Below are 13822 nucleotides of genomic sequence, written 5' to 3'. Positions count from 1 at the left end.
TCAGGTAGCCTAGCTCAGGTAGTCTCTGCAGAAGCAGCAGGCTGGAGCCGCTTAACTCCCTTTCTCTTTCTCTGAAGCGTGGGCAGTGAATGCCTTGTGCTCACTCAGTGTCTCTACCCCTCTGCAGAACAGCGTCCTCTCAACCAGCACAAACCGGAGCCGCAACTCCCCCATGCTGGACCGGGCCAGTTTGGGCCAGAACTCCATCCAGAACGGCAAAGATAGGTAAGGGCTTGGAGCCCAGGCCAACTTCGTCATGTTGCTTGCCAGATGCAGACATAAAGATGCACTAGGAAGAGAAAACTTCAGTAGTAGAGAGGAGTCCAGCTGTTTCGGGGCAGCTTTGCAGGTGGAGCAAAATGCAGGTGGCTGCACAGGGCTGTTTTGTGTATGGGTCACAGAGCCGGCCTACCTATGAGGCAAGGTGAGGCGACCACCTCAGGCAACAGGGCCCACCAAGGCTGCAGATCCTGGTGTTGATATTCCCCGACCCCTGGTGGGGAGTAGGGCACCATTTTGAGGTCCATCTCAGCTGCCAATGTGTCTTGGCTAGCCCTGATGGGTCATGCATTTCTTAATGCGGGGTGTGTGGCAGGGAGAGAGAGAGAGCCATCCCTGGAATGTACCATTAGAGATTGCAAGATGGTGGCCGAGGCATGTGTTTGAATCCTCAAGGGTGGGAATTCCTGCACTGAGAAAGCCAACATATCAAGAGGCAACAGTCAGCCAAAAGCCTTCTCCTTGGCATGACAACTTTTCTGTCTGCAGGCACCTTTGTAATGCAAAGGAGGCAAGTGATTGCCTCCACCAGCAGTCTGTAATAGGGGCAATCCTAAAATTGGAGAGGTCATTGTGAGGCCATCCAGCGCAGTGCTGGAAATCAACAGCTGACTATGCAGCCTCAGCTGGAAGGTCAGACCTGCCTTGTCCGTTCTCTGTTCAGCTGGGCAAAGCCACAGTTGCTGCCTGGCTGGACTGCATGATTGAAAGCCACCAAACAGACCTGCACACGCATGCATGAACCTTTGCCTCTGGTTCCCTTATTTCCCCTCCCAAGTCACGGATGGAGATCCTATGGCCTCTCAGATATTGCTGGACTCCAGCTCCCACCGTCTCTGACCATTGCCTCTGCTGCCTGGGACTGATGGGAGTTGGAGTCCAACAACACCTGGAGGGCCACAGATTCCCCATCCCTGTTCTAATCCCGTGTGGTTTCAAGAATATTAGGAATGCGCTGCATACTTAAAACTGATTTTAACAGTAGTTCCTGGGACAGAGGAAGCAGTGCTCACGTTTCAAAGAGTTCTCCCCAACTGCACCAAGCTGTGGTTCCCTAGGTTTTTGTGGCGCAGCCATTGCATTTACACAGGCTCAGAGGCGGTGGGTCCAAACTGCATGGGTTCTCTGCCTTCTCTGTCAGTGGTCCATTCTCTTCTCCCCTGCTCCCCAAACATAGTCCTCAAAGAACGGAGCTGCATCCTGGTTGTGGCAAGGTGGGATTACGAGCTAGTTTGGAATACTTCAGAAGTGTTGAAAGATGATTTGTAGCATTGTTCTGCCAATTGATTGAGAGAGGGGAGATGGCTGTGGGTATTGCTGGGGGGGGGGGCGCTTCTGTTCTTTCTTTCTGTCTGGTTCAGCAGCGGCAGCAGTAGCCTGAACCACATGTCCTGGATCTGGAGCAACAATGTTCACCCTCCAGCCCATAGTTAGCCCTGCCAAATGGAAACCGGCCTTCCTCTCTAGGGTCCCTTCCTCAACCAAGCAATCTGCTCCCTGCAGAGTTCTCCTTTCTCTGCCCCACCTTCTCCCCAAAGAATTCTGCAGCATTGGAGGAGCATCTCCTCCTATGAACTCTCTCGCCTGCTCCCCCCCCCCCCATGGCAGCCTGAAGTGGTGGAGCTCAAACACAGCTTGAGCCACTTCAGAGAGAACTAGGCAAATATTAGACCTTCCCTACAACGTAGCCTTTTTAAATGAGCCGGATGCATCTTGAACTGTGGACCCTCTGCAGCTAAGGCCAGTCCGGTGCGTGTTGATCCCATCACCACCCTTGCACCTCCGGGTCTTAGGCTACTAGCTACTAGCCTGCAGGGTTTATTTCATCAGCTGAAAAGGCTACTACCCTGTGTTTCCACACTGGCCGTGGAGGAGAGGAAGCCCCACCCACCCAAGGGGACTGACGGGAAGAATGGAGGGACCCATTTTTTTCTGCCAACCAGCTCACTCGCCTGGACGGGATCCTGGTCGCCTGTGTCTACCAAAAGAGTTGCTAAATCCACAGCTGGTCTTAAGCTCTCCCCACTTCTCCTACTTCCGATACGGCTCAGAAGAAGCAGCCCTGCTTGACCTCTTCATTTCTCATCCATTATGGACACGCACATAGCATAACATGCATAGATACATACAAGCAAAACCCATTTTCTTTTTGCTTGAGAACATTGGCTCTCTCTTTTTAGGGTCTAACTGCCATGGTGTCCTGTCCCCCACCCGACCCCAGCACGATTCCCTCCACATCTATTCCCACTCTTGCATCAAGGTTGTTCCTGACACATATACACATATACCGGGTTGTATATTGTATATTTGCTCTTCCTCCCCTTCCCCGGGACATCCATGTACCTAGTAGTGGCTGTATCCATGGTGAGAAAGGGATGGGTTGGGGAGGGGGAGATCCAGGGCCTTCTTCCTTCAGCTGAAATGATTAGAAGCAGCCCAGTTTCATTGAGCAAGGGCAAGCACGTGGATGTGGTCTGAGCTGCCAAACAGACAGATTGATTATTTGACAGCACGTGCCGTATCCAAAGCTGAAGGTGGAGGATCCGCTGCCTTTCCTCCCCCCGCCATACAATCCTGCAATGAGGCCCCAGCTGCAGCATGGCCCTACCGGGGTGAGTCAGGGCCTTTGGAGAATAAGGGGGCCCTTCCCCCTTTCTTGCACAAAGCATTAGGGTCAAGCAAGGGAACAGCATCGGAGACAGACACATGCAAGGAAAGGAAAGGTTTGCTGCAAGGCCCTTGAGTGGCCCCTCCTCCCTGGGAGGAAAATGACTGGCAGAGAGACAGCCGGGTGGGAGACAAGAACTCCTGGTGCCTCCTCTGGCTGGGCTTCCATTTTGCTTTTTTGTTTCAGCCTGTTTTGTTATAAAAGGGTTCTTTTTAATAAACGTGCATTGGTTCCGTTTTGCAAATGCCCTAAATCGCTTTAAGGACTCCAGTCAAAAAGCAGGATATAAATCCAGTCATTCGACAAAGGTGGCTGTTGATGAAAGAATGCAGATCAGTTAGCGAGAGGAGTTCTGCGTTTCCATGCCCGTTGGGTGGGAATAAGGGGGAATAATCAGTGCATTGCTACTTTGGCAGTCTGTTCAGAGCCCGCCCACCCCCATCTTGTGCACAGTCCCAAGTACCTTTCCTTGTAACATGACTTTTTTTTATTATTCCTGGGGGCTTGGGAATAAATCCACCTGAGACTCATAGAACGAGGAACTCTCCTTGAAACGGGGCAAACGAGATGTTGGGCGCAGTGGGTAAGGTGGCACCTCCCTCCTAGACTGGGAGTCTGTTTGGGTCAGCTACGGATACAGCCAGCCGCCTTCCCTGATTTTTCCCTCCACCCTCCACCCCACCCCTCCTTTTTTAAACATCTGCTTCTCCCCTGCTTGTGTTTTCTTTCCTCCCCTCACCCCCCTAGCCTAACCACTCCAGGCTCCAGGGCTTCTACCGCTTCAGCTTCCGCCGCCGTGAGCTCTGCGCGCCCGCGACAGCACCAGAAATCCATGTCTGCCTCGGTGCACCCCTCCAAGCCCGCGCTGCCCCCCTCCGACAATAACTGTGAGGCGCAGCGACCCAGGCAAGTGGGCAGCTCTGCGTGCCTTGTGTCCTCCGTCCCCTGCCCACCCCTAGGGCTCTCCAACATTTTTGTGTCTTCCGCCTGCTCCGCACCCTGGAGCCATGTCTCTTTTTTTGCCCTTCCCCAGTGCGCTCGCTCAGGGCCTGGAGGTAAGTAGAGGGGGACAGCCAAATGTTTTGGGGTTGGAAGGATTGTGGTGCCTTGGAGGGCAACTTGGTGCCCTGCAGCTGTTTTTTGGACAAGCTGGCTTGTAGGATGTGACAGGAATATTCTCCCGCCACCACCACAAAACCAAGGAGGCACAACACTAATGCAGGGGGGACAGGGCTGCTTGGTAGAAAGTGGAACAGACATCCTTTCCAACTTCAGGTAATGGCAGGTTGGATGGCTTGAAAGGAGTCTGAGAACGAGATCAGAAGCCTCCAGTTAGTTGCCTGTCCTTTCCAGGCAGAAAAAGGACAATTGGAGCCTTCTGAACCCTTCCCCTTCTTTTTTTATTCAGCTCTGTTTGTCTCTACTTCACCAGCTGGGGTTCAGGCAAGCAGCTCTTTAACCTCATCTCCAGGGTCAACAGCAACAGCAGAGGCTATTAGCAAGTATCCTCTCCTGGAGACTCATTCCTGTCAGCTTGTTGTTGTTGTGCCCCCCCTGCCAGCGCAAAAAGCTAGTCTTCACACTGAGGACTAGGGGCTTTGGAAATCTTTTCCCTTTATCCAAGCTGGTGCATGAGTGAGCAGCAGAACGAGCTGAGATTTGAAGTGGCCAGAAATGGCAAAGGGGGCGGGGCTTCTGCACCTTTCACAATTGTGTAGAAGAGGGGATTTCAGCAGGTGAGGTTTAATTAAAGGTGTAGGGGCCCCATCCTCCTCCCCCCAACCTGGTGCCCTTACTTGAGATTGCAGGCCCTTCAGCCTGTGCTCAGTTCAAAATATGGGTTGTTTATTCATTTATTTTTAAGCATTGGCTGCCAACGAGGTATCTGCTGCACATGTTGGGTTTAAGCGACCACAGCCTTGTGGGGAGCTGCCAACATTCCGCCTGCAATTATTCTGCAGTCTTAAACTAGGCTGCAAACCCATTTTAACAGGCTCACCATTTTTCAAGAACTCCTCCTGGGATTTCAGGAGCACCTCTTCATATAATCTCAGCTGTGCGGTTCTTCATAGAACTCCCCTTGTGTTTCCTCCCACCCTCACAAGCGGAACATCACCTCCCAGAATCCTCTGGGACGCAAAGGCCATAACCCTTGGGCTTGCCCCAAAGACTTTCCTGTTCAGCCCAGGCAGAGGAGTGTTCCTGGATGGTGAGCAAGTGGGGTCGCTGACTGTCGTCTTCTCTGCTCTTCCCCCTCCCCTCCCCACAGCACTGCACCCCAGAGGGTCCCCGTCGCCTCTCCCTCGGCCCACAACATCAGCAGTGCCCTCCCGGAGCGCACCAACTTCCCGCGGGGCGTCTCCAGCCGCAGCACTTTCCATGCCGGGCAACTCCGGCAGGTCCGGGACCAGCAGAACCTCCCCTACGGCCTCACGCCCGCGTCGCCCTCCGGGAACAGCCAAGGCAGGAGGGGGGCCTCAGGGAGCATCTTCAGCAAGTTCACCTCCAAGTTCGTGCGCAGGTGAGCAAGGAAGTGGGCAGGGGTGGGAGGAAGAGGAGCCATCCTCCTTTTTTAGCCCTTTCCAAATCCGTAGCTGGTATTCTCTGCCAATTGGAAACAACTCCAGGATTGCTTGAGATATGTGCTTTGGGGGTTCAGTTTGGGGGTGAGAGGTGAATGCAAGCCATCCTCTCCCACTCCCCCAGGGCGCAGCATGAAGGCTCACTACCTCATGTGTGTGTGTGTATATATATGTGTGTGTGTTGTGCACAGCCAGGCCCACCCTCATAAGTACCCCTCTTCCCCACCCCACACCAAGGATGTCCTTGTGACCCCAGCCACCTCCTCTTCGCCTTGCATCTCTCCTCCCTGCCCCCACCGTATTGCTGCACAGAACCAGCGCAGGGGCAGGAGTGTCAGCTGCCTTCCTTGGCCGGATCTTTTCCAAACTGTGCTTGGAAGGGGTTGGAGAGGACTAGCCTCCTAATTAAGCTTGGGGCAGCTCGTTTTTTCCTGTAGCATTCAACCACCTTGCGCTCTCCCCAAGAGCATGCGCATGCTGCCTTATGCGCTCCTCCCCGGGAATTCCCATTTCTGCTTGCAGCTCAGGAAAGGAGACCAGCAGAGTCTCAGCTGAGCCGCAGAGCAAGCCAGGCCTGCCTCCCCCACCCTCCGATGGCACCCTGCTTCTGTTGTGGTTCCTGCAGTGACCTGGGGTGCTGCGAAGGCCGCAAAGCTGAGGGTGGGTGGGATCCGCCTCGCCTGCAGCCCAGCCATCCCAGGGGTGGGGGGTGGACAAGGATTTAGCAGAGCAGCCCAGATGGTGAGGGTGGCAACCAAGCTCATTTCCAGGGTTCCCCGATGCTTCTCCATCCCCTTCCAAGCGACAGGATGGAGGAGATGCCTTCTGGACCCTGTCAGTACCAGCTGCCTTCTGTGGTGAGGATCCAAACAGGGAGGTCTTGCAGCTGGGGTCTGCTCAAACCTGTCCCTCAAGGCAGCTCTTTTGTGGTGTGTGTATATGTGTGTGTGAATATGTCTCAAAATGGCTTCTCTCTTTCCCGTACAGCCCTGAGAGGGGATGGGCTGTGAGATGGGGCACAGTTTCCTGGCAAAGCCTTTTGTCTCAATTGGGGGGAGGGGGTGTTTTATGGTGCATGACGGGGGAGCCATTCTGTACAGCCCAGCGCCTCCTGCCCCCAACCCCTTTCCCTCTTTGCTGTAAGTGTTTAACCTGCCCCTCCACCGCACCCCCAGCTTCTGTTCCCAGCTTTGTGGGGAGAGTTAGGCTGTGGCAGCACTGGGGACGAGGGGGGCAGCCAAGTGCCTCTGGGGTCCTGCCCTCCCTCCCTCCCTCCCCCTCTGCAAGGTTCCAGCACCAATGGGAGGGGGGCAGTGGGAGCCCCAGCTCAGCCCTCCTCCCTCCGGCCTGTCTCTGTCTGAAGCAAAGGAGGCTCTTCAGATTCCCAAGTTTGCAGGGAGGAGGGAGCTAAGGTCGAGGAGGGTTGTGAGGCGGCGAGGTTGTGGGGGCCTTGCTGTGACACCCACCGCCAATTACTATTTTAGGGAGGGAGGTTGGGGCGCCCTGGCCTGCTCCCGCGCGGCTGGCACTCCTGTCACTCGGTCATTTGCGCACTCGCTCACCCACCCACCCACCGTTTCCCCTCCTTTTTTTTTCCTTTTAGAAATCTGTCTTTCAGGTTTGCCAGAAGGTAGGCGTTCATCACTCTGGTTTTGTTCTGTCCTCCTCCTCCTCCTGTGCAGTACTAACCTCCTCCCTGCCGGCTTCTTCCTCTCCTCTCCTCTCCCCGCCCCCCCCTTCTGTGCCTTCTGGCTGCTAATGGTGTCTGTGTGTGCGTGTGTCTGTGTGTCTGTGTGTGTGTCTGTGTGTGTGTGTGTGTGCACAGAGCATGCTTAAAGGGACGGGGGGGGGGGGGGCTTGTTAACTCCCTGCCTCTGGGATGTGGGGTGGAGAAAGACCCCCATTGGCTCTGGCCTGCCTCTCAGCCGCCTGCAAATGAGCTGGCCTGGGACTTGGTGGGGAGGAGGGTGGGCAGGGGAAGCCGCAGAGGTTGCTTGCTCACCGGGTGCTGGGCCTCCTCCTCCACTTGGGCATGCTGTCTCTTTAAAGGTGCCTGCCATCTTCCTTGGTCCCCCAGGCTGGGCCTCTGATCTTTAACCAAAACCCTTCTCTCTCCCCCCCCCCCCCCCCGCCTTTCTCTTTCACACACGCCCCCCCCCCCAACCCAACTAATCCCCTTTCTCCCTGCATGGTGGTGGTTAGGAGGCGCTGGGCTGTCGCTGTGCCTCTATTGCTTGCAGCTGCCTTGAGGGTTCAGGGCGGACATGTGGGGAGACGGTTGCCTCGGAATCTGCATGGCCCCAAAGAGCAGATATTATTATCCTGTGGCAGGTTTTGAGCACAATCTGGAAGATACTAGCAGTCGGTGTGTTGGGGGTTGGCTTCCTTTCTCCTCCCCCCCCCATTGTAGTAGGTAGCCTTTTTATCTTGTTCTTTTTTAGAAAGGGGGAGGTTGCTAGTTCTCATGGGAACAAATCTGCAGAAAGTGTCAGCAGATTCCACTTTAAAAGACTGTGGGTTTTTGCTTGTTTCTTTGGACATCCCAGGGCACAGGGCAGGATGTGAACCCTACATACCTCTTTGGTTCTGGCGTGTTCCAAAAACCCTGGCCTTCCTCATTCAGTCTACTTCACCTTTTTTATTGTTTCAAGTTATGCTGAACATCTAACAGATTTCTCTCTTTGGGGGGGGGGGTCAGGAAGGAACGTTTTCTCCTGGGTAAAATTGACTAAAAGTGGGGGTTGGGGGAGCAAGCAAGTGCTTTAAAACCTTAGCATTGTGGAGCTACTTGCCATAAGATGGATGACCAGGGATGGGGAGGAGAACAGAGTGGTTGAGCAGAGGGTTGTGCTAGAAATGACCTCCTCCCAGCTCTCTGATCCCGTGGACCATAAGAGGCAGCTGCAGCTGCTGTATTAAAGGCTTGTGTGGGGTGTGTGTGAAGGTTTCTCCATTGTTTGATTCCCCCCATCCTCCGCCCCTACCCCACCTCCTGCCTGGTGATGGTGGATGAGCAGAGAAGGAAGCACACTGGTGATCAGGAAGCAAGTTGCTTGCTTGCCCCCTCCCTCATCTGAGCTGGCATGAGGGAGCTCCATTGGCTGTTGCAAGTCACATGGCTTAGTGATGGGTGGATGTGGCTGGAATATTTAAGGATAGCAAGGAGTGGGGGGCCTGTGGCACTCCAGGTGTTAATAGCTGCTTGCTCCCGCCTTCCCCAGCCAGCATGGCCAGTGGTCAGGCATGGAGGGACTTGTAGTAGTTCCACAAAATCTGGAAGGCCAAAGATTAGACATACACCGCCCCCCCGGTGTATATGGCTCTTTATCCCCCAGAAAGGGGTACCCAGAATGGCAAGCAGTAAATATCAGCAATACCAAAAAACAAAACAAAGAAAGAGACAGAGCTTAAACAAAAAATCTGGGCAGTTTAAAAGGCCAGCATCACTTGGCCTCAACGCCAGGAAGAGCTTTGAGGAGTTGCTTTAAAAAATAAATCCAGAAGTGGTGCTTTGTATAACCAAAACCAAATTAAAAGGGTGCATGCTACTAAACGTTCGGAGCCTGAATCCAGTGAAGCTGCAGCTTTGATAAAATTGGCTCTCAATGTCACAAAACCATTCTCCCAGGACAGCCCATTGGGCTGCTTAAAAACCTGATGGAAACCAAAGTGTTTTTAGTATGCCATCTTGAGACTCGTAAGTGGATTCCGCAAACTGTGAAGCCACCGTGGCAAGGGTTGTGCTCTTCCTTTGCTCTTGCATGGTGGTGCCATCAGCACGCTCTCCTCATTTGCTGGTCTCAGTGGGCAGGTGGGTTATGATGCAAGTTTCTATGAAGCGGGTGCAGAGTTGGGCACAGTGTATTTTTAGGCTTGGAAGTGGTGCTCAGATGAGAGGGGAAGCACATCCCAAGCCATTTACTTTATATTCCAATAATGTCTAGAATTCCTAGAGCATGATTTCCCCCACAGGGGAAAAGACTGTAATTCCATAGTAGCTCATCTGCCTTGCATGCAGAAAGTCCCAGGTTCAATCCCCAGCAGCAACTCCAGTTAGGGCCAGGAGAGACTCCCTGCCTGAAACTCTGGAGAGCTGCTGCCAGCCAGTGTAGACTGTACTGGGCTAGATGGACCAGTGGTATGACTCCGTATAAGGCAGCTTCCTATATACTGATTTTCGAGTGTTAATGTGTACATTCTCTTCGTGGTCCTTGCAGCAACCCTGTAAGGTAGGCTAGTGGTGGTATTGCAGGTGGAGGCCGAGAGAGATCATGGCTCATTTTGCAAGTCTGTGGCAGAGGTATGCTTTGAGCTGGTGATCACAGCACAGCCTCTTCCCCTGCCACTCCAGCTCCAGCTTCTCTTCTCTTCCCTTCCCTGGCTGTGGCTTCTGCTTGTGCTGAGGGACCAGGGAGAGAGGTGCCACTGCGCATCCCACACCTGCAACCAGCCAGCCCAGATGCCCTCCTCCTCACCACCATGTTGGCAAAACGCACTTCCCAGCATGCCGCGCAGTGTTGCATGCCAGGGGCCTGTGGGCTTGGCATCAGCCCTCATGACGCCCTCACCAGCCCCTTCCGTGTCTTGAGTTGCCCCCCCCCCCGCCCTGCCCCACCTGCCAGAGATGCACACTCGTCCCCCCGCCCCCTGGGAGAAAAGGAGAGCAGGTGTAGGAGCTGCTGACTGGAGGGTGCCTGATACCTTGTTCTCCTGCTCTGTTTTTTGAGGAACCTGCATGAGCCCGAAAGCAAAGACCGTGTGGAGACGCTCAGGTGAGATGCAGCCAGTGTCACGGGGCCTCCTCCAGCCTTTGGGGGAAGCCTTTGCTCCACTCTGTCTGTTTCTCCAGCAGGGCCAGGCTGCTCCCTGGCACCTCCTCTCCGTCTCCTCCGTGTGCCTGTCTCTCTCTTCTGTTGCTCCCAAACTACTACTTAGCGTCTCTCTGTGTGTGTGTGCGTGTGCGCGTGTGTGTGTGTCTCTCTCCCCTCTCCAGCTCTTGGTTGCCGACCAGGCTTGGCTTCTGGAGGCAGCCGAGTGGGCCGAGTGGGGAGGGCGCCCTTCTCCGCTCACTGTCTCGCTCTCCCCTCTCAGGCCTCACATGGTGGGCAGCAGCGGCGACAAGGAGCGGGACGAGAACCGGGAGGCCAAGCCGCGCTCGCTGCGCTTCACCTGGAGCATGAAGACGACGAGCTCCATGGAGCCCAACGAGATGATGAAGGAGATCCGGAAAGTGCTGGACGCTAACAACTGCCAGTGCGAGCTGCAGGAGAAGTACATGCTTCTGTGCATGCACGGAGCGCCGGGCCACGAGGCCTTTGTCCAGTGGGAGATGGAGGTGTGCAAGCTTCCCCGCCTCTCCCTCAACGGTGTCCGCTTCAAGCGGATATCGGGCACCTCCATGGCCTTCAAGAACATTGCCTCAAAAATCGCCAACGAACTGAAGCTTTAACAGGCCCCCCGGGGGGGCCCAGCCTGCACGCGCATGGGGTGGGGGTTAGGAGTAAAAAGCTGCAATTTTAACTCTGGAAGGGTTTATTTTTCGATACCCTGGTGCAGGACAGAGATTGGGGGGGCAGGGAAAGGGGGCGGCAGCTGGATGTTTGGGGACATCCCCCCTCTCCATCACTCCCCCCCCCCCGCTGCTGGATCGCCATGGAGACAGAGTGCGTGGGGTAGTGGCTGGCAGCCACCCAGCCCGTCTCCGTGGCAACAGTAGTGGGAGCGTACCAAGGGCTGTTGGTCTCTATAGTGACTGTGTTGGGGGGCATCCCTTTTGGTCTCCGTGGCGACCATGGTACTTTCCTTTTATTTCTTTTTTTTGTTGTTGCACATGAGACAGGGTTTTAAATTTTTACCAAACACAGCAAAAAGCAAAGATGGGGAGATAAGTGGACACCCCGCCCCCTCAACTGCCAGAGCTCGCCCTCCCCCACAATGCCTTTTACCTCCCACAATGCCTTTCACTTGCACCCTCCTCTCCCGCTCCTTGTGTTCTTGGTGGGCTTTCAGCTGCCGAGCGTGTGCCTGCTCATGCCCTGGGAGAGTTGGGCTTTCCTAAGGGCATAATGGTGCCAGTGGTTCTCCCTCTGGGTTTCCCCCGTCAGGCCAGTGATGGACGGTGGTGGGTTTGGACGGTTCTGCGGTCGCCCTCTCCTCACCTTCCTACTCTCGGCCAGTTCTGTTCTCAGAGATCAGGGCCTGTTTTTGGCAAGGCCGTTGGAAGGAGCACTGTCCTCCAATGTGCTCTTCTTCTGGCAGGGGTCCTGAGACCCCCTATAAAAAAAGTAGGGTGGAGATTCTAGCCATGCATATGGTTGTCTCCCACCTTGGAAGAGTAAAGGGTGGGGAGTGTCCCAAGCCACAGCGGTCCGTTTCTTCACCTCTGACCACCTCCCTCCCCAGCAATTCTCTTCCCTGCAAGCTCCAGGAGCAACAGCATAAAGCTAGCAAGGGCTTCTGGGAGCAGAGCATTCCTTTGTTCAGCCCGAGCCAGTTTCTTTTATGGGCTTTTGACAGCTTGCACAGCATCATGGTTAGAACTGCTGCCCCATCAGTCTTGCTGGTGCCTTGCTTGTTGGTTCTGATCCCGAGCCTCCACCCCCCTCCCTTCTCCAGCACTTCCAGGCTAAGATAACTTTCAGCATGTTTCTTCCTGACCCAGGATGCTCTGGAACACACCAGACCTTGGCCACCAACTTTGCACACGTGTTCATACTTGGCTTCTTTTCCTCTGTGCCCAAGAGTGGCTTTGGCTGTTATTAAAGCAAGTGGCACCATCTGCCTGTGGGGAGAGTTGCCTGAAGCGTCATTAGCTGGGGGAACAGCTATTTTTGCCCCAGTCTTTCCATTACGGTAGACGACATACACAGGTCATGCTGATGTTTGGGGGCAAGAGGAAGAGCTTTGTGGTGGGGTATATGGGGGGGGGGCTCTGTTAATGCTCTCCCTGCCCAGGTAGTGGTTGCAGCAGTGGCCACCAGTATCTTACCAGTATGGTGGAAGATAAAGGGAGCTCCCCCTCCCATTTACCTCCTTCCCTGCATCTACAAAAGCAGGATAGCACAGCCTGCCCTTCCTTCCCATTTGACAAGCCGGCTTTTCCCCTCCTCTTTCCAAAGCACAAGAGAAAAATGGGACCCTGGCTGCAATTACCTCTCTTGTTCCTCCCTCCTCTTCACCCCACCACCCCTCAAGATGGGTTTCTTCCATTGTCATATCACCACTTGAGAATGTATTTTCAATCCTCTTTGGGGTGGTTGGGCTCCCCACCCTGGCAGTCTGTACTGAGCTCCTTCAACCCCACCACTGTCACACACACACACACACACACAAATCTGGTTTGTATATAACTGTACTGATACCTCGGTTTTGTGAGTGGTTACTTTTTTTTTATTATTCTGATCACAAAATGCCTTTTTTTAAAAAAAGAAAAAATCATGTCCCTTTTTTGTTCATCCCCCTCCCCCCCCCCCCTCTAGGGACGCTGCCGTTTGATGTAGTTTTACAGGTTCTAGATTAAAACTTTCCAGAAAGTACCTGCCTGGCCTTGGCTTCCTCTGTTCCCACCTCCCTCCCCAAGCACTTTGCCTGGAGATGTGCTTCCACTCCTTGGGAGGCTACAAGCCTTGGTACCGTCCTGTCAAGAGTGGGTGGGGGTGGCTCCATGGGGTTGTGGTGATGGGAAGCAAGGCCTAGGTGCAGCTGTTCCAAATGCCCAGTGGTTCCCCTTGAACGTGGAATGCTGATTCTGTGCCCCCTTTGCGTGATTTCTTTTTGCTCTGTGCCCTGACCAGGCAACAGTTGGTGAAGGAACTGATTAAGAGGGGCAGTGTGGCACTCACAACATAAAATGCTGTGGCCTGCTGTGATACCCTGGACTGTTTTTGTATTCTGAGGAGATGCAGTGTTCCACAAGAGGCTCCCTCTGTCCCTGTTACAGCAGGGCAAATTGCTAAAGGCTCTGGGAGTGGCAATTTTGCTGTCACCGCGTATGCAATTCCTTCTGGCCTTTGCTGTGTTCATCTTGCTGAGACTGGCAGGACTCATCCTGGGCAAAGCTATCTCTGTGACAGGATCAGAGCACCTTTTGGAAGACCATGCCTGGGAGGAGACTGACGGGGCAAAGACCTCCTTCCTCTTGCTTGTGACCAAGTAGCTTGCCTGATTCTCCCCTTTCCATTCTTATTAAAAGCCAAAGAAGAAAAATCATAAGCTCCAGACCTGTTTTTCAGAAGGGGAGGGGGAAGCCTTATCTCCGACATGCATCTTGAGACATGACAGCCCTTTGCTAGAG

General features: G+C 54.2%; 1 protein-coding gene across 11 annotated transcripts in view; it reads left to right on the top strand.

The window, feature by feature from the left end:
• The window catches only part of MARK2 (microtubule affinity regulating kinase 2), a 119954-nt gene extending 106220 nt beyond the window's left edge, over window positions 1-13734 (top strand). For 4 of the 11 annotated variants that reach the window (XM_079957531.1, XM_079957535.1, XM_079957536.1 and 1 more), the window contains exons 14-19: window positions 128-225; window positions 3695-3853; window positions 5217-5468; window positions 7133-7159; window positions 10257-10301; window positions 10621-13734. In XM_079957531.1, coding sequence (XP_079813657.1) covers window positions 128-225; window positions 3695-3853; window positions 5217-5468; window positions 7133-7159; window positions 10257-10301; window positions 10621-10978 — 939 coding nt within the window. In that variant the 3' untranslated portion in view covers window positions 10979-13734. The remainder of the gene's footprint in view (window positions 1-127; window positions 226-3694; window positions 3854-5216; window positions 5469-7132; window positions 7160-10256; window positions 10302-10620) is intronic. The other 7 variants (XM_079957537.1, XM_079957538.1, XM_079957540.1 and 4 more) reach the window with 7 other exon arrangements.
• Window positions 13735-13822: the final 88 nt, after the last annotated feature.

The sequence above is a fragment of the Podarcis cretensis genome (assembly GCF_951804945.1).
Source record: "Podarcis cretensis genome assembly, chromosome: 16".
Lineage (NCBI taxonomy): Eukaryota > Metazoa > Chordata > Lepidosauria > Squamata > Lacertidae > Podarcis > Podarcis cretensis.
This window is presented reverse-complemented; position numbering and strand designations above follow the sequence as displayed.